Below are 23,009 nucleotides of genomic sequence, written 5' to 3' on the forward strand. Positions count from 1 at the left end.
TGTTTTCCTAACAAGGAAGTTGGTCCCAGAGGGTTCACTGGTAGGATATTACAAATCCATGTGCAGGATGAGATATTCTATACAGCGTCAGTCTAACTCAACCTGTCTTTGAGAAGTAAAAGCTTGTAATCTTTGTGTATTTGCATGCTGCTACCCCAGGATGAGGCTTTCACAACAATCCTGGCCTCAGCTAAGTGGCATTGCAGCACAGGAGTTATGTGTGGAAAATATCTCCCCACGACTAAATGTTCGGGGAAAAGGAGAGTGAATAACTTCTTGGTTTAGAAGGGTTACTGACAGTGTGACAGACCCAGACCAGTGGGGTACAGGAGTCTGGTAGAGGGCAAATATACTGGTCACTGGATGAGTAGTTTTCTGTTCCCTGAGTGACCAGAGAAGGGGCTGCACTAGAGTAATCAGGAACCTGCTAGAACCAGTTAAGGCAGGCAGGCTAATTAGGACACCTGGAGCCGATTAAGAAGAAGCTTCTAGAATCAATTAAGGCAGGCTAATCAGGGCACCTGGATTTTAAAAGGAGCTCACTTCAGTTTGTGGTGCGAGTGTGAGGAGCTGGGAGCAAGAGGCGCAAGGAGCTGAGTGTGTGCTGCTGGAGGACTGAGGAGCACAAGCGTTATCAGACACCAGAAGGAAGGTCCTATGGTGAGAATAAGGAAGGTGTTTGGAGGAGGCCATGGGGAAGTAGCCCAGGGAGTTGTAGCTGTCATTCAGCTGTTATAGGAGGCACTATAGACAGCTGCAGTCCACAGGGCCCTGGGCTGGAACCCGGAGTAGAGGGCGGGCCTGGGTTCCCCCCAAACCTCCCAATTGACCTGGACTGTGGGTTCTTCCAGAGGGGAAGGTCTCTGGGCTGTTCCCCAACCCACATGGTGAATCTCTGAGGCAAGAAAATCCGTCAGTAAGCGCAGGACCCACCAAGATAGAGGAGGAACTTTGTCACACTGGTGTCAGCAGTGGGATCTTGGGGTGCACAGCGTGGTGGAAGAAGGAGGGTGATTTAAAAAAACAACAACAACAACAACAAAAAGGGAGAGCGTTTATTTTTTTTCACCACCATGGATGACGTAGTGCGGGCACTGATACAAGCTACAGCGGCCCAGCAGGAGGCTACCCGTGTCCAAGCAGCCGCCCAACAGGAGGCAGTGCGGCTGCAGCAAGAGACTAATCGCCTGCTGATGGACCAGGCTGCTCAAGACCGAGCTATGTTGCAGGAACTGGTAAACCAGGTAAAGTCCCTTACATAGCTGAATCATGGCCATGATGGGACGCGGCTCATACGGGCCAGCCATTGGCTGCAGAAAATGACACGGGAGGATGATGTAGAGGCATACCTTCTGGCCTTTGAGAGGACAGCCCTACGGGAGGCCTGGCCTCGAGATCAGTGGTCTGGCATCCTTGCCCCATTCCTGTGTGGGGAGGCCCAGAAGGCCTACCATGATCTGCCTGAAGAGGCTGTGGCAGACTACCCCCAGCTGAAAGCCGAGATCCTGGCCAGATCTGGGGTAACGACAGCAGTGCGGGCCCAGCAGTATCACGGTTGGAGGTACCAGGAAGACAAAACCCCGCGGTCCCAATTGTATGACCTCCCCCATCTCGCACGAAAGTGGTTGCAAACAGAGTCCCGGAGTCCGGAAGAGATACTAGCGGTTCTGGGCATCGACCGATACATGAGGGGACTACCACCAGACCTTCGTGCCTGGGTAAGCCAGAACGAACCCTCCACCTATGACGACGTTGTCGCCCTGGTAGAGAGGCGAAGGACAGCGAGGGAGCTGACCCGACCAGTTAAGGAAGGGGCACCCTGGGTTAAACTAGCAGCACCAAGCCCTAAAGTTCAGGTGATTGGGCCACCAGGAGGGCCCAGGTGGAAAAAGAGAGAGACTGAAGGCCCATCAGAGGCCACAAAGAGTCGGAGCACTGAGGGAGAAGAGGATCGTGATGTTAGACTGCCCAAACCAAGAGACCAGGGAATGCCTAGGGCGCCGTACAGATGTTATGCCTGCGGGGAGTGGGGACACATAGCTGCACAGTGTCCCAGTGCTGAGGAGCCTATGCAGTGTAACCTGGGGAACTGGGCAGATCCATGCTCCCTAATCCACCTTGTGGGGGTCTCACTAACCCCACATATGTATACCAGACCAGTGAAACTAAATGGGGTAGGGACCACGGCACTGGTTGATTCGGGGAGTGCTATCACGCTTATCTCAGGGAAGCTCGTGAAGCGTAGTCAGCTGCTACAGGCTAAACGTACGGGGATAACATGTGTGCATGGGACAGTTAGCTACTACCCCACCATCCCAGTAAAAATCGAGATCCAAGGGAACACTACTGAGGTAGCAGCAGGGGTAGTCCCTAAACTCCCATACCTGGTGCTCATAGGGAGGGACTTCCCAGGGTTTGGAAACTTACTCCCAGTAGGGGGATTGGAGAAAGATGGGGACCCTAAAATTGGTGAGGCATCCACAGCAGATTGTCAACCCCCAATCTTCTCTGAAATATCCCCAGATTTGTTCTCCACTCCCAGACCGGTTAGAAAGACAAAAAGGGAAAGAAGGGCAGCTAAGGCCTTGGGAACCCGAATACTGACCAAAAGCCAGAGGGTCGCTCTTGTAGCTAGGCGAACCCGCGCAGCTGAAAAGGAGGCCACGCAGGAGGGAGAAGCACCTGAGTCTGACCCCCACCCTAATGCTTCTGAACCAGTAGAGGCAACAGAGACTGGGCCCCTAGATCTTGGGCAGATTAGCCCCGGGAGAGGAAGTTTTGGACGGGACCAGGCAGAAGACCCAAGGTATGACAACATTAGGAAGGAGGTGACTGAAATAGATGGGGTCCCCGTGGAAGGGAAAACCCAGGGACCAGGACCCTACTTCATAGTGAAGAAGGATCTCTTATACCGGGTTGCACCAGTACAGGGGCAGAAGGTACAGCAGATCCTAGTACCTCAAAAACACCAGAATGCTGTATTAAGTCTTGCTCATAGTCATCTTTTTGGGGGGTATTTGGCGGTAGATAAGATCCTGGCACGAGTCCTACGACAGTTCTTCTGCCCGGAGTACATGAAGAAGTGCGGAGGTACTGTGCCTCCTGTCCGGAGTGTCAGCTGCACAGTCCCCGTCCCCACTTGAGGGCACCTTTAGTACCCCTTCCCATCATAGAGGTCCCCTTCGAGCGAATAGCCATGGACCTAGTGGGACCCGTGGAGAAGACGGCTCGGGGCCACCAATATATACTTGTTGTTTTGGACTATGCTACTCGCTACCCAGAAGCCGTCCCCCTGCGGAACACGGCCTCTAAAACTATAGCCAAAGAGCTGGTGGGGATCTTTGCCCGAATGGGGCTACCGAAGGAGATATTAACCGACCAAAGAACCCCATTTATGTCGAAGCTAATGAAGGACCTCTGTACGCTGCTCCATATACATAACCTGAGAACTTCGGTCTACCAGCCGCAGACTGATGGGTTGGTAGAAAGGTTTAACCGAACCCTCAAGGCTATGATAAGGAAGGTGGTAAGTCGGGACGGGAAGGATTGGGACACCCTACTACCCTACCTTATGTTCGCTATCCGGGAGGTACCTCAGGCCTCAACTGGGTTTTCCCCCTTCGAGTTATTATACGGGCGTCACCCCCGTGGCATACTAGATATTGCCAAAGAGATCTGGGAAGAGGAACCCAATGAGGGGAGAAATATAATAGAGCATGTAATGCAGATGCGAGACCGGATAGCCCGGGTTACCCCTATTGTACGTGAACATTTGGAGAAGGCACAGGAGGCCCAGCGAACCCATTACAATCGCCAGGCAAAAGTGCGACAGTTCCAACCAGGGGATTGGGTTATGGTGTTGGTACCCACGGCAGAAAGCAAGCTTCTGGCCCAATGGCAGGGGCCCTATGAGGTGGTTGACCCCATGGGGGAAGTAACCTACAAGGTGTGGCAGCCAGGACGCAGAAAACAAGAACAGATTTATCACGTTAACCTTCTGAAACCCTGGCATGCACAAGAGGCATGCACAACGGTCCAAAAAGACCTAACCCGGGAAAACAAGCCTTCCAAAGAGGTGAGAGTGTCTCCTGATTTAACACCAGACCAGAAGAATGAGGTGTCTGAGATGATCTTCTAGAACCAAGATGTGTTCTCGACAAAACTGGGTCAAACAACCGAGACATATCACCACATCGTCACGAACCCTGGGGCCAGAGTAACAATGAGGCCCTATCGGGTGCCAGTGGCAAAAAGGGAGGAAATAAAAGCAGAAGTAAAAAAAAATGCTGGCGTTGGGGATCGTCGAAGAATCCCACAGTCAGTGGTCCAGCCCAATCGTGCTGGTGCCCAAACCTGATGGCACCACAAGATTTTGCAATGACTTCCGGCGACTAAACGAAGTATCCCAGTTTGACGCGTACCCCATACCTCGCATAGATGAGCTAGTGGACCGTCTGGGTAATGCCCGGTACTTGACTACCCTAGACTTGACAAAGGGGTACTGGCAGATTCCCCTTGCAGAAGACGCAAAGGAAAAGACTGCGTTCTCTACACCAGAGGGTCTTTTTCAATATACTGTCCTCCCTTTTGGACTACATGGGGCCCCAGCTACCTTCCAGCGCCTCATGGACAAGCTATTACGCCCACATAACAGTTATGCTGCTGCCTACTTGGACGATGTGGTCATTCATACCCCAGACTGGGAAACCCACCTGGAGAAGGTGGAGGCAGTCCTCGATACCTTCAGGTGAGCTGGCCTTACAGCAAACCCTAACAAGTGCGCTGTAGGGTTTACAGAGACCAAATATCTTGGCTACATTGTGGGAAAAGGTCTGGTAAAACCCCAAGTGAACAAGTTAGAGGCCATCCAAAATTGGCCCCGACCAAGTCGCAAGAAACAAGTCCGGGCGTTCCTAGGTGTGGTGGGGTATTACCAACGATTTATCCCCCACTTTGCCACAAGGGCAAGCCCCCTGACAGACCTAGTGAAAGCCCGTGGACCTGATCTGGTGAGATGGTCTGACGCAGTAGAGGAAGCATTCACAGACCTACGGACTGCCCTCTGCAGTAACCCCGTACTGATAGCCCCTGATTTCACCAAGGAGTTTATCCTGCAGACGGATGTATCGGAAGTAGGGTTGGGGGCCGTTCTATCACAGATGGTCGGGGAGGAGGAACACCCAATTCTATACCTCAGTCGGAAACTCCTTCCAAGGGAACAAAAATATGCAGTGGTGGAGAGAGAATGCCTCGCTGTAAAATGGGCCATGGAAACATTGCGCTACTACCTGCTCGGGCGCAGATTTGTCCTCGTGACCGACCATGCCCCTATTCAATGGATGCAGCGGAACAAGGAGAAGAACACAAGGGTGACCAGATGGTTCTTATCCCTCCAACCTTTCCAGTTCTGTGTGCAACACAGAGCAGGGAGCCGTCGTGGCAACGCCGATGGCTTGTCACGTGTGCATTGTCTGGCGTCCCAAGCTGCCCAACCCCTTGGTGTTGAGCAGGGGGGAGGGATATGTGACAGACCCAGACAAGTGGGGTACAGGAGTCTGGTAGAGGGCAAATATACTGGTCACTGGATGAGTAGTTTTCTGTTCCCTGAGTGACCAGAGAAGGGGCTGCACTAGAGTAATCAGGAACCTGCTAGAACCAGTTAAGGCAGGCAGGCTAATTAGGACACCTGGAGCCGATTAAGAAGAAGCTTCTAGAATCAATTAAGGCAGGCTAATCAGGGCACCTGGATTTTAAAAGGAGCTCACTTCAGTTTGTGGTGCGAGTGTGAGGAGCTGGGAGCAAGAGGCGCAAGGAGCTGAGTGTGTGCTGCTGGAGGACTGAGGAGCACAAGCGTTATCAGACACCAGGAGGAAGGTCCTATGGTGAGAATAAGGAAGGTGTTTGGTGGAGGCCATGGGGAAGTAGCCCAGGGAGTTGTAGCTGTCATTCAGCTGTTATAGGAGGCACTATAGACAGCTGCAGTCCACAGGGCCCTGGGCTGGAACCCGGAGTAGAGGGCGGGCCCGGGTTCCCCCCAAACCTCCCAATTGACCTGGACTGTGGGTTCTTCCAGAGGGGAAGGTCTCTGGGCTGTTCCCCAACCCACATGGTGAATCTCTGAGGCAAGAAAATCCGTCAATAAGCGCAGGACCCACCAAGATAGAGGAGGAACTTTGTCACAATGGGTAAAAATCAATCTGCTCTAACACCCAGACACTACAGTTGCTAATGATGCTGAAGGACTTTTCAACCTCTGATTGCAGCATTGTTGTAGTCACATTGGTCCCAGGATATATGAGAGACAAAGTAGGCGTGCTAATATCCTTTATTGGACCAACTTCTGTGGGTGAAAGGTACAAGCATTTGAGCTACACAGAGTTCTTCTTCAGGTCTGGGGAAGAAAGTCGAGAGAAAAATAAGAATCCAAAATAAATACAATGAAAGTTTCTGTCAGTTACTTATTTGTAAAGGTATTTTAGGCTATAAAATTTGCATTTGGAGTATTTTTAAACATACTCTGATACATTTAATGTCCAAGAGTAAAGGCCTCCGATGGTCAACTTGTTGATAAACTGGTGATAGCCTTTGGTGGCTGTGTGCAATTGTTTAGTATTTAATTCCAAAATGCAACCCTTTTGCAAATTTAAAAGAAATGTTTCTGCAGAGATATCTTCTGGGCCCTCCATTAACAATATTTATTGTGGGGGTAGCATGGGTTTGGTTCCAAGCTAATCTATGACAAAGAAGTGGAGATGAAAGATGAAACTCAGGAAATGTCTTTTTTTTTTAAAGAAAAGAAAGGCTTAAAGATGCTAAATTGCACACCTGTTCCCACAAGTTTAGGCTTTGATCCTGAAAACACTTATGCATGTGCTTAACTTTATGACCTATGAGCAATCCAATTAACTTCATATAAACTTTTTCTTATCAGATGTGCCTAACCCTATGACAACTCTGCTGGGACAATTTTTGCCAATTCCAGGTAAAGTGGATCTCAATGAACAACAGGTGAGGAAGCCTTTAAAAAAAAAAAGAAGAAGAAGAAAAAAGTAAATATACTGTCATTTCTTCTCTTAGGGCTTCTCATTTATTAATAAAATGGGATATTCATTCAACTTAGGGAAGTAACCAACACATTGTAAATTCTGTAAAGACTCTTTAAATCAGAATATCTAGCTGTTATGTACATGTTATTGTATAATGCTTGGCTAGGTCTGCATCCAGTGTACAATAATCTTAGATATATAGAGGCCTGTGATTTCAATATCACTTTTGGAAGAATGAAGGTGAACCCAGTGTTAAGAACATACCTTTTAGCAAGAATGTAATTATTACAGTATCAAGATCTTGAATTTGGTGTTCATATATGAGCTGTTATGATTGGAAAATGTTTCAGGTGTTGTCTACACAGTGCCACAATCTGGACTATCGGTGTGTGATTTGTAGAGCTTTTTGAAGTGTTCCACTCTAACTGCTCTGTGACAAACCTTCTGGCTTTCATGATCTAAAAGTTATCTACTCTGAGTTAACATAGTCCTGTCTGAACAGGACTACATCAATGTGAACTAGGTACCTTTTAGTTCATGTCAGCAGAGTTTACACAGGGTAGTCAGAAAGCAACAGTTTAGTTGCTCTACAAATCACACACCTGTAGTGGCACCATACAGACAAGGCGTAGAGACTTGTTTCTGTTTGTAAATGAAATCACAACTTCCTGATTTTTGCCTGGAAAGGCGGAAACTCTTCATCCAGAAGCTTTGAAGAGAGAACATGAGCTAAGAATAGCAGTCTGAAAATTCACACTTATGAGGTGCCAATTACCCTTCAACTCCCATTCAAATCTGTCAGAGTTGAAGGTGGTCAGCACCTTGGGGGACTGAGCCATAATTGGAAGAAATTCCCACCATATATAAAATATGAAATGGTTTTGGAATTAAAACTCACTTTTGCCTTCTGTGTGCGTGTGAGCGTTTGTTTAAAATGTCAAATTTTGAAGTGGAGCAATCACAACCCAATGCATAATACGTATGCTGGGCATTAATTTTTTCTGCCATTGTAAGCACTCTGGCAAGCATCCTCTGTTGAACTTCAGTAGGATTTCCCTCTCCTCTACTCACCCTGGTTAGGACTTAAAATGTTCATTGTTATTACTCTTTATAAGTATTCAGATTGTTATCCTTGTTATTTATCTATTATCACTGCGGTAGGTGTTAGAACAGTGTGTTAGTTTAAATAAAACAATGGAACAGAAGCCTGATAAGAAGATAGAAACCCCTGGATTTCTAGTCTGTCAGTACAAATAGAGTTCAAATCAATAGTAACTGGGAGTTATTACCTGATGACATGTGATTTGAATGTTATGAATTTGAATGAAATGTGTCAGATGAATTTGTGGCTCAGGCGAATTCCTAGTGGATAAGTGTCTATATAAAAAAAGAGAGACGAGAAACCCCAAGCGCTGAATGGAGTAAGGCTCCTGAAGTGTTCTCTTATCCATAAAGATGGTGTCTGCAGGTCAGGGGTGAGACACACTGGAAATGTGGTGTAAAGAAATTTGCAGTTTTGTTTTCCATATCTTTCTGTATCCTCTATTTCTACATTCCTTCCCATCCTCTTCTTCCCAACAGTTCCCTGTTTTCTCCTTCCATCTGTATAACCTCCCAACATAGCCCCAGCCTTTCTTTCCCTGATCCTCTCCAAAAAAGGTCCTAACCGTTGTTTCTCTTTTTAAATTTCACATTCTCTGGGGCCAGTCAAAGGGTTTATTACATTTAAACTCTATGGAAAACATCAGTGGCAGTGGCCAGTGGCTACTGACTGCTGGAATTAAAAAGAGATTGGACCCAGACTAGACAGCAGCATGAAAATACTGTGCCAGTGCTGAACAACATAAATGAAACTTACTGCTAGTTCTCTGTAATAATGAGGACAAGGGTCCTGGCATATCGAACCTTTCTAAAGAATGTGACTACATATTTTCCCAAGATCTGTGCCTCCACAGAAAGGGGGGAGGGATAGCTCAGTGGTTTGAGCATTGGCCTGCTAAACCCAGGGTTGTGAGTTCAATCCTTGAGGGGGCCACTTAGGGATCTGGGGCAAAAATCAGTACTTGGTCCTGTTAGTGAAGGCAGGGGGCTGGACTTGATGACCTCTCCAGGTCCCTTCCAGTTCTAGGAGATAGGATATCTCCATTAATTTATTTATTTATTAGTTTTATTAGTAACTTTTGCCTGATTAAACCAGTCCACTGTTCTCTGTCTCATTCTCATAGTCACAGACATGATTTGTCTTTATTAAAACTTAGCACAAACAGAATTTTTGCTTATTATTTTGAACAGCTTGAGAATGGATCCTTACAATCAGTAGCTAGCAGTGCCACATTCCAATCAGAAGTAAATCTTCAAGGGCCAACAAAAATGACTTTAGTTGGGTAAGAAACACAAAATCTTTAATTTTCTACTAATTTCAGTGCCAAGTTATTTTGTTTCAGAGTGGTAGCCATGTTAGTCTGTATCAGCAAAAAGAACGAGGAGTACTTGTGGCACCTGAGGGTACATCTACACTACCCGCCGGATCAGCGGGTAGTGATCGATCTATCGGGGATCGATTTATCGAGTGTAGTGTAGACACAATAAATTGATCCCCGATTGCTCTCCCGTCGACTGCTGAACTCCAGCTCGGCAAGAGGCGGAAGCAAAGTCGACGGGGGAGTGGCGGCCATCGATCCCACGCCACGAGGACGCTAAGTAAGTGATTCTAAGTCGATCTAAGATACATCGACTTCAGCTACGCTATTCTCGTAGCTGACGTTGCGTATCTTAGATCGATTTCCCCCCCCCCCAGTGTAGACCAGGCCTTAGAGACTAACACATTTATTTGGGCATAAGCTTTCGTGGGCTAAAACCCACTTCATCGGATGCATGCAGTGGAAAATACAATAGGAAGATATATATACACAGAGAACCGTTGTAATATTTCTTGTAATTTTGGAGAGTTAACTTCAAGCACTGATATTATTGTTCTCAATATGTCTTTTCCCCTCTCTTCTTCAGCAAAACTGAAACTAACAGGAAAGTGAGGCTTTGCACTGAGGAAGGGGCAGTGCTCCAATCTTTAAAGGGACAGGCATCACATTTCCCCACCCTACTTTAAAAAACTTCCCTAATCTATGTACGTCATCATTTATGTGGCTAACATGAAACACCTTAAAGACTTAACAGTGAGCTTCACTGACATGTTGCTCATCTGTCCAACTTCTTTTTCAAAACTTTGGAGTGTCTGCCCAGTGTTTCTTGATTTCAAGGTGCTTTTGTTATCACCTTGATCTTAATCCAATTCACCTTGAGGTTCTCAATTCAAGATCTGCTTGAGAATGGTGGATACTTTCCTTCAATCACATACAAGGGTAAAACAACTGATTGTCCATGAAGGTGAACTTTCACCTGGAGTATCCCTTTGGGGACTAACTTATCTCCAGTATAAGTCTTCAAAACCATGCAGGTGTCTTCCAGAGCAGGGGTTCTCAGCCTTTTTCTTTCTGAGGCCCTCCTAACATGCTCTAAAATCTCCATGGCTCACCTGTGCCACAACAGTTGTTTTTCTGCATATCCAGTAGATTAAAAGCTAGGTCCGGCATTAGGGCGTAGCAAGCAGGGCAATTGCCCGGGGCCCCACACCACAGGGGGTCCTGTGAAGCTAAATTACTCAGGTTTCGGCTTTAATCCGGGCAGTGGGGCTCAAGCTTCAGCTTCAGCCGCAGACCCGAGCGAGTCTAATGCCAGCCCTGGTTTATTTTGGCGGACCCCCTGAAACCTGCTCACGACCCCCCAGAGAGCCCCGGACCTCTGGTTGACAACCACTGGTTCCAGAGGAACTTGTGACAACATCTGGTGATAGGTAGATGAAGAACTCAGTGAGATGGCAGCTCTAGTCAAGCTGCATTCTTGTAGGAACTCCCTCGATCAAGAATGTGACCAAGATAGCATCTCTTACTCCAGCTTCTGATAACAGATGTAGTGCTAGGTCTTGATCAGAGTCACTAGAACGCTTGTCTTTTTCCATATGATGAATTCCCAACTTCCATCCTTTCTTAGGTTCAGTCTCCATAGGTGTCTTCTTAGATGTATGGCTACTCTGTGTTGCTGGTAATTGAATTGTGTGACAGGTCACAGCAATGTGTCCTTTCTTTTTGCACTTCCTGAAGATAAGCTGGCATGCCCAGCATTCCTTCTCAGCACATGTGGTTTATGCATAACAGCTACACAGAAGTTCCTTAAGTTCCCGTGGTCCTCTGTCTCGTCAATGCAGGAGGGGAACTTCTTGATTCACATTAAATTTCAGCAAATCCTTCTCTGCGGTCTCCATGACAATTGCTATCTCAACAGCTTTCTTGAATGTGTAAGGGCTGATACAGTCAGTAACTTTTTCCAGATCTGGTCATTGCATAATCCAGAGACAAATTGGTCATGTAGGGCAGGGGTCTCCAAACTTTATGAGACGAGGGCCATATTAGATTTTTGAAGGGGCTTCGCGGGCCGAAGCGACTGTGAAAAAATTAAATATATGCAAAATCGTTAAAAAAAATATTATTTTAGGATTAGTGAGAAGTATGGTACTGATGTTTTTCTGACAAAATTGCATTTAGCTGTGGTTCAAAGTTAGTGTTCCCTATCATCAAAATTGATTGTAAATGTTTATCAGACAAGGTCAATCTGTAGTTGGATTTCACATATTTCATCATCGAAAATGTTTTTTCACACACATAAGTAGTGCCAAACACTGACATTAATCCATGGACAACGTTTTTTACATGAGCATATTGATCACTTGGCAGGCATTTATAGAACTCTACCAGATTTCCTGCCTTATATTTGTCCTTCAACAAGTCATTGGATTGCAGGTCAATCACTTCCATTTGAAGTTCAGGTGGCAGTTTTTCAAGATCGCAATCAAATGGGTTTTGGAAGATCCGTATTTCTCCTTCGTTCACATCAAGGTCAGAGAAACGCTCCTGGAACTGTAGTTTCAGATCAGAAATGATTTCTTGTGCAAACCTAGTTGGGAATCGTGATTCAGTTTCTTGGTTGGTTGAACTTTTCACAACACTTAAAAATGAGCAAAGCAGTCCCTCATCAGTTGGGACTCGAAAAGAACTAGTTTTTGCCTGAATGCTTTCACCTGGGTGTACGTGTCACAGATAAGCCCGTTTTCCCCTTGTAGTCTAAGATTTAAGTCATTCATGTGCTTGGTCAAGTCTACAAAAAAAGCTAATTTCCAAAGCCATTCACTGTGAGTAAAGGTAGAGGTCATTTTTTTTTATTTAAGAACATTTCAATTTCAGTTCTAAGCTCGAAAAATCGTGACAAAACCTTTCCATAGCTAAGTCATCGAACTGAAGTGTGGTAGGGCAAATTGTGATATTCTGATTCTGTTTCCACCAGAAATGCTTGGAACTGACGATGGTTAAGTTCATGCGAGCGAATGAAATTCATGGTTGAAACTACGGGTTCCATAACACATGACAAATCCAAATATTTCCCGCACAGTGCTTGCTGATGAAGAATGCAATGAAGAATCATAGGCTTTCACAAGCTTTATAGATTTGTCCAACCAAACCTTTTTTTGAACCGCACATGTTTCTACCTCCATCGGTTGTAACGCACTTCCATTGTTTCCATTGCAGGTTGTATTGAGAAAGTGACTTTTCAACTTCTTTGAAAATCTCTTCACCTGTGGTTGTTCCATGCATACTATGCACAGAAGCTAGTTCTTCTGTAATTTCAAAATTACTGCCGACCCAACGAATAAACAACAGCAGCTGCAACGGAAACATCGGTTGACTCGTGCAGTGCTAGGGAAAACCATTCAAACTTCTTAGCCTTTTCATTCAGCTGGAAAATTATATTACTGCTAATGTCCTCGATTCTGCGAGCAACTGTGTTCGCCGAAAGACTAATTGTCTTAAATAAATCTACTTTTTCTGGACATATTTCTTTGGCTGCTTGAATCATACATATTTTAACTAGCTCGCCATCAGTAAATGGTTTTCCTCATTTTGCTAATAGGTGTGCCACTCGGAAGCTGGCTCTTGTTGCAGCTTTGTTCTCGGGTTTCTTCTTCTTAAATATAAACTGTTGTGACGATAAGCCACCTTTCATGGATTCTAATTTATCTGAACGTAACTTTCACATAAATTGAGAGTAGTTCGACAAGTGCTTGGTTTCATAATGTCTACGAATGTTGTATTCTTTTAGCACTGCGATAGTTTCGTTACATATTAAACACAATGCTTTACTACCTGATTCGATAATGAAATAGTCCACACTCCATTGTTCTTTAAACACGCGACATTCAGAATCAACCTTTCTCTTCTGTCCTTTTCCCGACATAATCGCCCCAATAGCAACGGACTTAAACACAACAAATATATGTTTGTCACTAGTCTGACATGCGCTTGCTAGCCGGGGTCCCACCGCGGTCTCCTGCCAGCTGGGGTCCCGCCTCCCAATGCGATGTTGGTTGGGGGGCCGGACAAATCGATACGGCCCACGTATTGGAGACCCCTGATGTAGGGCATCACTTAATGTTTGTTGGAACTGACAGTGTTCTGACAACATCCTGAGAGCAGCAACAAATTGTGCTTCCGAATCTCCACTTCCCTGATGTCACTGATGGAAACAATATTACTCTGCTTCATCAGCGGGGTAGGAAAAAATGTTCCTGGATTGTTGCAGAAATTGCTGCAGACGTGGCAGTTCAGGGCACAGTTGGAGACAGTAGGTCATACAGGTGTCCATATGCCTTTGAACCCATCATTGTCATCAAGATTGAAACTCTTTGCATGTCTGAAATGGAGTTGCAAGCAAGAAATTACTCAAAACGTTCAAGGTACACTACCCATGATTTCTGGTTTTCATCAAACTCACCAACATTGCCCACAGAGTTGCCATTTCTCTGCTCTCCTGTTGGACTTCACATTTCCTGAAGGTCTTCTTTCCCACAGTGAAACTTTTTTTTCCATTTTACTGTACATGAGCTGCACTTAATCTGCCTCTTCTGGCTGTGTCTACACTGCAGAATGCAGAATTCTTCCTGTGGTTGCGCTTGGGCTCCCTCTCTGCTTGCTTCTCCCTCACTGCTTTGTTTGCACAACACCAGCGGTAATTGTAGAACCCTTTATCCTTTGTTCAATTTTATTTGCCTACTTCTCCCTCTCTAGCTAGCTGGCTCTCACAGTCCCAGCAGCAAAAAGCAGCAGTTTGTCACTTTGTGCCTCTGAGTCTAGATGAACTTTTTTCCTTTTGATGATGATGATGATTGTCTTCTTCAGGCAAAGGGAGCACTAGACACTCATGGGATAAAAATTCCTCATCACTAATATGTTCTATTTGAACCCAGCACAGAAGGAGATAGACACAGAGGGAGCTGATAAAAGCACAGCTTCCTCTGTGCTGCTCTATTTAGAGCACTTAATTTCAACCACTTTGTCATACTTTCCAATACTGTATTGGTCCCATTGATTCCCAACATTCTGTTCGCTTTTTTGACTGCCGCTGCACATTGAGCGGATATTTTCAGAGAACTATCCACAAAGACTCCAAGATCTCTTTCTTGAGTGGAAACAGCTAATTTAAAACTTATCATTTTGCATGTATAGTTGGGCTTATGTTTTCTAATGTGGATTACTTTGCATTCATCAACATTGAATTTCATCTGCCATTTTGATGCCCAGTCATCCAGTTTTATGAGATCCCTTTGTAACTCTTCGCAGTCTGCTTTGGACTTAAGTATCTTGAGTAATTTTGTATCATCTGCAAAATTTGCCACCTCACTGTATACCACTTTTTCCAGATTATCAGTACAGATCCCTTGGTGACCACTATTTACTTCTCTCCATTCTTAAAACTGACCATTAATTCCTACCCTTTATTTCCTGTCTTTTAACCAGTTACTGATCCATGAGCGGACCTTTCCTCTTATCCCATAATGGCTTACTTTACTTAAGAGCCTTTGGTGAGGGACCTTGTCAAAGGCTTTCTGAAAGTCCAAGTACGCTATATCTACTGGAGCACCCTTGTTCATATATTTGTTGACCTCCTCAAAGAATTCTAATAGGTGAGGCATGATTTCCCTTTACAAAAACCATGAAACAAACCTTGTTTTATTTTGGGATTTTTTGGATCAGTACATATATCTTCTCCTTTCTGCACTCCAAACTCTTTGCAAAACTCTCTGTAGTGCTGCAGATTTATCCCATACTCTAACTCTTCAGTAAAACCCCAGCTGAAAACTTCAATAAAACCCAGATTCTCCCCTCTCCCCATCACCTTTCCGTAGGCCCAGTCACATTTGGGGTTCTTTCCTTTCTTTCAACTCTGAAATATTTCAAGAATTTGACATTCCTTTATTTCATGCTAGATTTAAAAAAAAAAGAGAAAACCTACATAATATGCTTTAAAAAAAATCTGTGTTTATCTGACATCTCCTAACCTGTCCCATAGGCCTGTTACAAGCATAGTGCATGCTAGGCATCACTTGGAGTCAGTGATTTGGACTTTGGGAACCTGAAAGAATAAAATATGTCAGTTTTAAAAGTTAGAGTCATCAGCATATAAATTAACTATGGGGAATTCACCATATAATTCTGTAGCTAATGAATTTTCTTAATTATGCTGTATTTGCAAATCATCTTTAAATAATATTGATACCTGATGCTAAAAAGTCAGTATTTGTGGTTTGGGGAAAAATAATCATAATTAATTTTCCTAAGTTTTTACATTAAAATATCATCTAATATCTTTTTTCTTTTTTAATCTTTATAGATTACCTCTTAGTTCATGGGATACAAAGTCTAAAAAACCGTGTAATTGTACCAAATCTCAGTGTTTGAAATTGTAAGTAACTAACCAACTAGCATTTATTATGAAATATGAGCTAAGTTTATTTTGGAAAAGGCAAAGCTTAGAAAGCACGAAATAGAATACATGCATGTTCCAAAATACACAACTAGTATGTTGTGTTAAAACCAGAGAGGGTCAGATCCTTAGTGGGTGTAAATCAGTGTAACCCCGTTGTAGTCATTGTAGCTAGGCCTGTTTATACCGCCTGTGAATCTGGCCCAGAGGTGTACATGACTACATGTGGTCCAGAGTTTTGAAGAATAAAACTTGAAACTAAATATTGATTATAATATGTGGCAAAAACATTATGAAATTGTATCAACCTCTGTATACTTGAGGCTCACTCCTCTCCGTGTGTGTGTGTGTGTGTGTATATATATATAGAGAGAGAGAGAGAGATGCTGATACAATTTCATTATGTCATTATGTTTTTGGCATATATTATAAAATGTGTGAGAGAGAAGTAAGCATCAGATATAGTGTGTGTGTGAGACGTATATGTTTCTTGTTTGGTTACCAGAAATTCTTTCTTGAAACAGGAGAATGATGAAAAATAGTTAATTTTTATATATATTTGCTTTGTTAATCACAGATATTGCGATTGCTTTGCCAATGGTGATTTTTGCAACAACTGCAACTGTAATAATTGTTACAACAATCCACTTCATGAAATCGAGCGGTTTAAAGCTATTAAGGTAATAAAAGTACGATATTTATCTAGTTCAGACAGGAAAAAATATACAAGTGTTTTTGTTTGTTTTTGGTTTGGCTTCAAAAATTCTGTAATTTAAAATAATCTGATTTAAGACCTAGATAGAGTAAGTGGAGTATACTCTGTATATTGTTTTTAAATTAAAAAAAGTCATTGTAGTTAAGAAATTTCATTCACTTCATAGGATTTTTGACCCTTTTGGACCATAATCAGTACTATTTTAAGTGAACTGTGATGTATGTCCTCAAAAAAATTGGAGAGAAGTGGAGCATATCAGAATTTAATTTAAGAAAAGGTTTTCACTTGGAAGAAAAAATGTGTAATGTCTCAAAATCAAACAGAAGAAACTGATATCCAAGTAGCTATCCAGTCTGACAGACCTCAACAGCTGAGAGGAATGGGCATCTCACAGGGCCCTTTTGTTACTCTTTCTGTATGACTCATGCAGTAATGTAAAGGCTCTTTAATGGCAGCCATGTTGAACCTGCTCTCTTGGAAGGAAGGTTACCTCCATATATGGAGCCATTGATTAACCTTTGAATGGAATAAAAGAGTGAAAAATAGAGGGCTAATTGCTATGCAAGAAGCAATATAGTATATCTGTCTCAGCTGTTACTACGGAATTATATTATCTATCTAATTTTTGTAAAATTTGTAACAGAAAAAAAATCTATTCTCCAAAGGTAGGTGCTTTGTAATAACTCTGTATTACTTGGTCTGTGCTCCTAGAGTGCAACTGTTAGGAATTCCTCAATATGGTTCTAAGCACTGTGAATAGTGGTAGTATCTGATGCTGATCTCATCAGACTGAGAGTTTTGTCACAGCTGATCACACAAAGCCATGACACTTCATTGCATCATACCCTTGGACTTCTTTCTGTGTCAGCATGGCTCTTTGGATGGTAAAGCTGGAGAGGTTTGGACTCTCCAAGCAGGTGCCTGAAGTCCTCCTTGCTACTTCAGATTGCATCCTGGAGAGTACATTTGGTTGCTGTTTCAGTTTTGTGTATCACCATGCTGAAGGCAGACCAGTTTCTCTGCTGTCCCTTTTCCTCAGATTCATGAGGGGCTTGTTACATGAGGGGGGAGGGATAGCTCAGTGGTTTGAGCATTGGCCTGCTAAACCCAGGGTTGTGAGTTCAATCCTTGAGGGGGCCACTTAGGAATCTGGGGCAAAATCAGTACTTGGTCCTGCTAGTGAAGGCAGGGGGCTGGACTCGATGACCTTGCAAGGTCCCTTCCAGTTCTAGGAGATAGGATATCACCATTTAAAAAAAAAAAAAAAAAAAAAAAAAGCCTGCCTTTTAGAAGTCCTTGGTGTCATGAAATCTTAAGGCCTGATTGAAAACCCATTGAAGTCAATTGAAAGACTCCCATTGTCTTCAACAAAAGGGCTTTAGATCAGGCCCTTAGTATGATATTTATAAATCTGATGAAACCTCCTCAGATAAATACCAGTGACTTCAAGTTTCTTACATGGAATGTTATATTTCTGGTGAAAGTGGCTTCAGTTTGCACAGTGAGTGAGCTTTAGCATTTCGTGATTGAACCATATTATATGAAGATTATTTAAGAATAATGTGTTGTGTACCAGACTGATCCTAAGTGAGCCGGAGAGAGTAGGAGTCACTAGAGTTTACCATAAGAGGGAGAGCACATGGTACCCTTGGTGGAGCCCTGTCAGCTCAGAATTTTGAGTTATAGGAATTCCCACTTACCTTACACTAGATATCCAGACTCAGAGGTGTGGGTCTATTGCACATACCTCAGAGAATAAGAAGTACAGGTAAGTACTTTTTCTTTCATAAGCACAGTTGATCTTGTATTTTACATAAAGAAAATTTCTGCGAATGTCTCACATGCCAATGCTTTTTATTCTAGGCTTGTCTTGATAGAAACCCAGAAGCTTTCCTACCAAAGATTGGGAAAGGGAAACTGGGGGATATTAAACCTCGCCACAACAAAGGATGTAATTGCAAGCGCTCAGGGTGCCTTAAGAATTATTGTGAGTGCTTTGAGGTTAGTCAAGTGACCTTTCCTAGCATTAATCATGTTCTTAATAGAAATGGATATGTTCTGATCCAGCTGTTTTTGCATAAATAATATTAGACACTACAAATAAATATTTTTCTTTCCCCCCCTCAGATTGTTCATTCTAAATCTTATTCAACTTAGTGGGACAGATTCTTTCCCCTGATCTGGCTGTGGCTCACCAGCTAAGAATTTCCCCATGGGGGGGAGGAGCTCTCAGCCAGTTCCTATGCCAACTGCACTCTTTGCTCCAGTGTAGGGGATGGGGAAAGGCTGTGTTGCGAGGAGCAAAGCACAACTTTGCTCCACCAGTTCTCAGTTGTGTGGCTCCTTAAGGGGCTTGCCCCGCACCTGATCCAAAAGTATTTGAAGACAGAGGAAAGTTTCCCATTGGACTTTTGGATCAGGCCCCAAGTGCAGATTTTTCCTGTCCATGTGGAATGGTGGCTCAGTTGCTTCTGTGACATTGCCCTCCCATCTGATCCAGCAAAGTCCTCCACATGTCTAGAGTCCATGCTGGGGGAGCTGAAGGAGACTAGGCAGGCTAGAGGGAAGGAGTGGGTGGGCCATGTGCAGTGTCGGAGGCATACACATTCCAATCATTCCCCTCTGTGGCCCCACAGAGAATACTTGGAAAAGCTGATCATAGCCCCTTGCTCTATTGACTTTTCTCTAGTCTCCCTCTGGGAGTCTCCAGGACTGGAACAGCCAGGGTGAGTCTGTGGTAGCATGGCTCCAATGGATAGTCTTATGTATGGTTAGTAATTTATGATTTTGGTGTTTGTTGTTTTCCAGGCAAAAATTATGTGTTCCTCTATTTGCAAATGCATTGGTTGCAAAAATTATGAAGAAAGCCCAGATCGAAAAACACTAATGAACATGCCCAACTACACGGAGATTAGAAATAATGAAGAAAACATCCTTGTTTCAACATCTACATTTGAAATGTTATCAAAATCTAGAAGAGACAGGTGAATATTTGGCATTAACAAAATCAAGTCCATCTATCTGTCCAGCTATTTTAGATTTTTCTGAAGTGCCCATCACTGGGTTATCTAAAAAATAGTGACTAATATTGACTAATGGTTTGTATAACAGATATCTGTAGATCCACACATAATTTTGGATTTATAGGATTAGAAAGATCATTTAAGACAAACCATTTAGGAATACACTATGCATAGTTTAGGGTTTATAAATATTACACCTACTTACCGAACTGCAATTACTTTTTTACTGATTGAGGGTCTGATCCTGCCCCCCCTTCTCTCCTCCCCTGTCCCACTCACTTTCAGCATCCCTTCTCTCTTCATTTGTCTTTCGATTTAGCTAATCCCCTTTTAACAAAATCGTGGCCAAAGAATTTTTTTAAAATGGCATTTAAAAAATGTTTGCAGGTGATCACATTGTTCACCCTGCTTGTATGTTATACCCCTCTCCCCTCTACCTGTTGTCTGTCTTGCCCATATAGATTGTAAGCTATGTGGGGCAGGAACTGTCTGCTACTCTTAACAGTGCCCAGCCCAACAGGGCCCCATCCTAGGGACCATCCTAATAAACATAATAAAAATTAATAAGGATCCAAAGCCCATTGAAATCTATAGGAGTCTCTCCATTGACTTCAATGGACTTTGCATCAGGCCCAGAAGCTTCTATGCAAGATGAATTTTTCTCTGCATCAACCACTGCTTTTTGTTTTTTAACCTTCATATATATATATAAAAAATGTATTATTAATTCTGTTTTAAAAACTGACTGGTGACTTATTTTGATTAATTTAAATAGTTTTTGTAGGCTTGCTGTTTGTGCATGTGCTTGTGAGGTTGGTTAATTAGTTAGTGAGTACTAAGTCCTGCCATTACTTGCTTGAGTCATGCTGCAGGGGGAGTGGAATGATGGCAACCATATGGTAGTTACAAGAGTCATCCTGTTGACTTGAAGTAAGATGGCTTGGTGTGCCAGGAGAGGACACTCACTGCCTTTTCTAGCAGAATATGTTTCCAGCTAATGTGTGTTGCTTCCTGCAACGTATACCATGGTGCCTGACTAGGCCTCTTAAATGGTAGACCATCTTCCTTGACTGCAAAGGTGGGAATCTGACTGTTTCTTACAAAAGAGGAAAGAAATTCATTGCACCATCGTTCCCAACTTGTACTACGTGTACAGCACTTGGATGCACTTATCCCCTGAGTGTGAACACTATCTTACATGTGATTAATTAGGAGGATTCAGAAGCAGCTTGTTGGCTTCTAGAGCTGTTACAAGTAGAGGAGTAAGATGTCCCACAAGAATATGCTATCTAGAAACAGTGCAACTACTGTGACTCAGCTCTATGTATTTTCAGTTTCAGTAAGTTTAGTAGAGTGTAATTTGTCTTTCGCATATTGAGTGTTTACTATTCAAATATTTTATATTGTTGTTGTTTTTTCCTGACAGGCAACCTACTACATGGATATCCTGGGAAGTGGTTGAAGCAACATGTGCTTGTCTGCTGGCACAAGCTGAAGAGGCAGAAAAAGAAACTTACTCTGTTTGTCTAGCAGAGCAAATGATCTTGGAAGAGTTTGGGAGATGCTTGTCACAGATTCTGCATTCAGAATTTAAGTCCAAAGGGCTGACAGTTGAGCAATGTACAATGTATTCTAAAACTAATGAGTGTTCACTTTATTGAGCATCACTATATTCTGAGTACTATTATTACTCAGTGGCCTGATTTTGATCTCACACTGACTTAACTTCATTGACTTTAACTCAGTTGATTCTGAATTACAGTGGTTTAAGTGAGATCAGAATCAGGACCAAAACATTTAAGAGTCACCTAGAATATTTTATTTATGTTAAAGGATTTTCCATAAAACAACATCATTGCTTTGGGCCAAATTCTGAAGTCTTTACCCAAACAAAATTACCATTGAAATCCAAATAATTTACATGGCTTTGAGAGGAGTTTACCTAAGTAAGGTATTTAAATCAATGATTTTCAGATTAGGACCCAAAAGAGGCCTGATTTAGGATTAGGCCCCTTTTACTACTATGAAAGCACTTAGTAAAATCAGAAGAGTAGAGAGCTACCTTATAACTTGTAATATACATCTTTTGGTGTTTTCTCCACTTTTCCAGTTTGGGGAAAAAAATAAATATTGAAACCAAGATTTTTAGATATGGCCTTCATTTTTGCAGTTGCAATTTTGCTCCCACAAATCTGGTAGTTAGATGTGAATGATTGATATTTATATGTGCAGTTCACTACAGCTGCCCAAAAACACCTGCAGAAATGGAGATTGGATGGAGGCGCAGCTCAAAACTAGGGCTTCAAAGTTTTCTCTAGACCTATCTCCACACCTGCTCTTCCAATTACAATGAGTAGAGCTGCACTACTTTAAAAAGGATTAAACAGTCACTGCCCATTTTTGTGGGAGTTTTGTGAATTTTTGGTTTTGGTCCATATTATACTGTACCTGTCGATATTCAATCTACCTGCAGATAACTGTATTTTGAAGGTGCTCACATTTTTGCATCCTCACTTAGGTCCATCTTTATTCACACAATAAATATTTAATCAATTTATTTCCAAGCTTTATATGTTATCACAAATACTAATGTTCTAAAAATCCTTCCACACTGCTCTATACTGGAGTTTGAAATGACAGAGCAGTGTTTTTATTTCATTTGTTTTTTCCTATTTCTCATCGTATTCTTCCACTATGTCCCTGGTCCTGCAAAGCATTTAAATATGGGCTTAAATTTAATCACCTGGGTAATCCCATCACCTTCAACAAGGACTATTCACATGAATAAAATTAAGCAAGTTAAGTGCTTTGCTGGATGGCAGCCTAAATCTTCTTTCCAATGTCATTGTTTTTATTTAACATAACTTTGTTGTGAACCGTATGTATAAAAAAGCAAATAAAACATAAGAGGTAGTGTATGCTTCAGAACTTATTTTTGACAATCAGTAGCTTATACTGCTTATAGGTAATTTACATGCTACACCATTCTGTATTTTGAGCAATTTCTAGAATCAGTGTTTGAAATTAACGTCTTAGTAGCTTAATTTATCACAGGGTTTGTCTACACAGCTTGATAATGCATGCTAGAGGGTTGTGAATTCTAAAGCACACCGCATGCTGCACACTAACTGGCCCACGTAGACCCTGCAGGTCAGAGGTGAAAGTAAGCCGGTACGCCCCGGTATGGCATACCAGCAAGAGCTGGTGCGCTGTACCGGAGCGGATTGGCTTACCCTGGTGGCAATTTAAAGGGCCTGGGGCTCCCAGCAGTGGCTGGAGCCCCAGGCCCTTTAAATTGATGCCAGAGCCCTGCTGCCGGAGCCCTGGGGAAGAGGCGGCGGGGCTCGGGTGGCGATT

At 43.1% G+C, this 23,009-nt stretch overlaps 1 protein-coding gene across 1 annotated transcript; it reads left to right on the forward strand.

Annotated features, from left to right (window-relative positions):
- The first annotated feature begins 3,074 nt into the window (after nt 1-3,074).
- Nucleotides 3,075-21,313, forward strand: LOC135877802 (tesmin-like). The gene is made up of 7 exons (XM_065403352.1): nt 3,075-3,090; nt 6,932-7,008; nt 9,339-9,430; nt 16,492-16,594; nt 18,493-18,630; nt 19,438-19,613; nt 21,079-21,313. The coding sequence occupies exons 1-7, from the start codon at nt 3,075-3,077 to the stop codon at nt 21,311-21,313; spliced, it is 837 nt and encodes a 278-aa protein (XP_065259424.1).
- The last annotated feature ends 1,696 nt before the right edge of the window (nt 21,314-23,009 follow it).

The sequence above is a fragment of the Emys orbicularis genome, chromosome 4 (genome assembly GCF_028017835.1).
Source record: "Emys orbicularis isolate rEmyOrb1 chromosome 4, rEmyOrb1.hap1, whole genome shotgun sequence".
In the NCBI taxonomy this organism is placed as follows: domain Eukaryota; kingdom Metazoa; phylum Chordata; order Testudines; family Emydidae; genus Emys; species Emys orbicularis.

Bases quoted from the DNA above. Each gene is read 5' to 3' on its own strand.
- LOC135877802 (XM_065403352.1), top strand. The intron at 7,009-9,338 runs GTGAGGAAGCCT...TATTTTGAACAG, and splicing joins TGGATCTCAATGAACAACAG to CTTGAGAATGGATCCTTACA. The intron at 9,431-16,491 runs GTAAGAAACACA...TGTTAATCACAG, and splicing joins ACAAAAATGACTTTAGTTGG to ATATTGCGATTGCTTTGCCA.